This window comes from Colobus angolensis, unplaced genomic scaffold (genome assembly GCF_000951035.1).
Source record: "Colobus angolensis palliatus isolate OR3802 unplaced genomic scaffold, Cang.pa_1.0 Scaffold407, whole genome shotgun sequence".
Lineage (NCBI taxonomy): Eukaryota > Metazoa > Chordata > Mammalia > Primates > Cercopithecidae > Colobus > Colobus angolensis.
Genome location: NW_012117455.1, coordinates 104,865 through 106,044, shown reverse-complemented (window position 1 = coordinate 106,044; position 1,180 = coordinate 104,865). Strand labels below are relative to the sequence as shown.

General features: G+C 40.1%; 1 protein-coding gene across 1 annotated transcript in view; it reads right to left on the bottom strand.

Annotated features, from left to right (window-relative positions):
• PARN (poly(A)-specific ribonuclease) overlaps positions 1–1,180 on the bottom strand; it is a 232,538-nt gene that overhangs the window by 204,484 nt on the left and 26,874 nt on the right. The window contains exon 9 of the mRNA XM_011956026.1: positions 880–918. Within this exon, the coding sequence (XP_011811416.1) occupies positions 880–918 (39 nt within the window). The remainder of the gene's footprint in view (positions 1–879; positions 919–1,180) is intronic.

The following is a 1,180-nucleotide window of genomic DNA, read 5'->3' as shown; positions in this document are numbered from 1 at the left end:
TGGGGTTTCACCATGTTGGCCAGGCTGGTCTTGAACTCCTGACTTCAGGTGATCTGCCCACCTCGGCCTCCCAAAGTGCTAGGATTATAGGAGTGAGCCACCACGCCCGGCCTGAAGTCTTTTTAGATTGCACGGGGCATATAAAGAGGAGGTTTTAGATGGCCAACTCTGCTGTAGTTTTGCATGGTATTAACAGTTTGCATCAGCCAACGAGGACACGGATGTGGAATGCAGGTGCAGTAGGCTGCAAGGACGACATGACAGGAAAGGAGCGTGGGCAAACTAAACAGCCCTTTCCTATTGTGTTCAAAGTATATTCCCAGTATACATGTCACCAGTAGATTCCAACGGAAGAACAAGGTCCCCAAAGTCAAATGGAAATGTCCACCTGTCTATGTCAATGTTCAATTTCTGAATTGAAGACCCACCTGCAAACACAAGGAAACCAAGGGAAACATCCTTGGAAAAATACACACACAAACGTCTGGATGTTATTTCAGGGGATTCACAGACCTCCTGAAACCCATCCATAGTCTTACCCTAAGTTAAGAACTCTTGCTTTACCAAAAGCATTCATCTGAGTATTTCCTAGGTCTGAAAACCAAATATTCATTGTATAACCCCAAAGGACAAAAACACTACCAATGCATAGCTTAATGGATGCACCAAAGTGATAATTATTTTAAGAAGCCTTAAAGCATCTGTTAAAAAACAATAACAAAAGAAAATTAAGTGAGTATTCAACTTAGGAAAGCAGGGGAACTTGGTGGGGTCAAATCACTGAGAACCGCAGAATTTCAAAAAGGAAATGAGAGCTTATATTTAGTCTTTAAATCCTGGGTCCCCCACAGAGCTCCTGTATACAATATAAATACTTACTTCCAGCTCAAAGTCTGATAAATTAGTTTTCTTTGGAACCTATAAAAACAAAAGAAAAGGTATTGATTTTGGCTCATTAGAAGTAAATCCAAACTGATCAAGCATTTGTTGAGAAGGATTTCACTTTAAAAAGAGACTTCATTAGAACTGACAGGTAATTTGCAAACAAAAATAGGCAGGTTAGTTGACGTGGGGGGAATTCCTCATCACTTGTCTTCTAAAATTTTCTTTAATATTATACTGCTTTTATTGAAGAGGTAGAAGTTCTTGTCTAATCAAAATATTGCTTCCTGCGGCTGCA